This window comes from Artemia sp. Qi Xiang Cuo, chromosome 17 (genome assembly GCF_049724085.1).
Source record: "Artemia sp. Qi Xiang Cuo chromosome 17, ASM4972408v1, whole genome shotgun sequence".
In the NCBI taxonomy this organism is placed as follows: Eukaryota; Metazoa; Arthropoda; class Branchiopoda; order Anostraca; family Artemiidae; genus Artemia; species Artemia sp. Qi Xiang Cuo.
The window spans coordinates 1707816-1709495 of NC_142810.1; the positions used below are offsets into that span (position 1 = coordinate 1707816).

Genomic DNA, 1680 nt, shown 5'->3' on the forward strand with positions numbered 1-1680 from the left:
CTGCTACCTTATATTATAGCTATACTGGCTACCTGCCCTCCTGTAGATATTAATATAAAAAGGGGTACTGTCTGCTACCTTTAATTGACACAGTAATGTCCTATCACCCCTCTCTCTTTAATTGACACAGTAATTTCCTATCACCCCTCTCTCTTTAATTGATACAATAATTTCCTATTACCCCTCTTCCTTAGATTGATACAGTAATTTCCTATTACCCCTCTTCCTTAGATTGATACAGTAATTTCCTATTGCCCCTCTTCCTTAGATTGAACCATTACTACTCACATATTGCATTTGGATCGGCTCCATTGCTCAGTATTAGTTGACAAATATCCAGTTTTCCTTTTTCAGCAGCGGCATGCAAAGCTGTCTTTTTTAACAAGGTGCTTTTCACACTTGGGTCAGCTCTATTCCTCAAAAGTATTTGACAAATATCCAGTGCACCTTTTTCAGCAGCAAAATATAGAGGTGTTTTGTTGTACGGACCACCTTTCTCATTTGGGTTGGCTCCATAGCTCAGCAGCAGTTGACAAATATCGAATTTGCCATTTTCACAAGCATCATGCAAAGCTGTTTTGGGGTGATTACTTTTTAAATTTGGGTTAGCTCCATTGGTCAGCAGCAATTGACATATATTAATATCGTCATTTTCAACAGCAAAATGCAGAGGGCTTTTTGCTAAAAAGGCGTCTTTAGTGTTTGGGTAGCCTCCAGAGCTCAGCAGCAGTTTACAAATAGCCGGGTTGCCTTTCATTACAGCGTAATGTAAAGCTGTTAATTCATACCTATCCTTAACATTTGGGTTGGCCCCTATGTTAAGCAGGTTTTGGCATATAGTCAGTGTAATGTTTCCTTTAATCAGCTTTAAGAGGGATTTGTCTTTTTTCCAGTTTAGCTTATGCTGAAGGCAGAAAATCATAATATCAGTGCCTATACTACAGACACGTTTGGTCAACTATAAAAAAAAAGCTTAAAGAAAAAAAATTGATTCACTTAAAAGTTTGTTGAATTGTTTCATTGTTGTATTGATGTAACTAAAATATAATATCTTTTAAGCCACATGTCGAGTACTCAGAACCCAACAAAAAATTAAACTAATTTTAAAATTTTCAGGTATTTTTTAAGTTTGAATTAAAAGAAAAAAATAATTACTCAGATATCATAAATATTTATGCAGTTTACATAATACCTTTAACACAATACCTTTAAACTATAAAAACCATAATACCTTTAAACTTTAAACATTACATAATACCTTTAAACTATGGCAACTTCAGGAAATAACTTACAAAAAAAAGTAAGTTGATTTACTTAAAAGTTTGTTGAATTGTTTCATTGTTGTATTGATGTAACTAAATTGCATCTGTTAACTGTTCTACAGTTGCAAGTCCATACCTTGGAAGCTTTTCATTAAACAAACAACATTTTTTGGATATTATTATGAAGTTTTGCCAGAGTATTTCTAGCTAACTTTTCAACAAGACCTGCTCTTCCAAAGATAATTTTAATCTGTAAATTTGAATATTTTTCGTAGTCCTGGTAAAACGTTCACACAAACACAAACATATACACACAAACACAGAGACACACACACACAAACACATAAACACAAAAAAAAAACAAAACACACACAAAAACAAACACACTCAAAGAAAAACACAAACAAAAAAAAAAACA

General features: G+C 33.2%; 1 protein-coding gene across 1 annotated transcript; it reads right to left on the reverse strand.

Moving 5' to 3' along the window:
* Positions 1 to 280: 280 nt before the first annotated feature.
* On the reverse strand, positions 281 to 922 carry LOC148941780 (uncharacterized). The gene has a single exon (XM_089103606.1). The coding sequence runs from the start codon at positions 920 to 922 to the stop codon at positions 281 to 283; it is 642 nt and encodes a 213-aa protein (XP_088959732.1).
* Positions 923 to 1680: the final 758 nt, after the last annotated feature.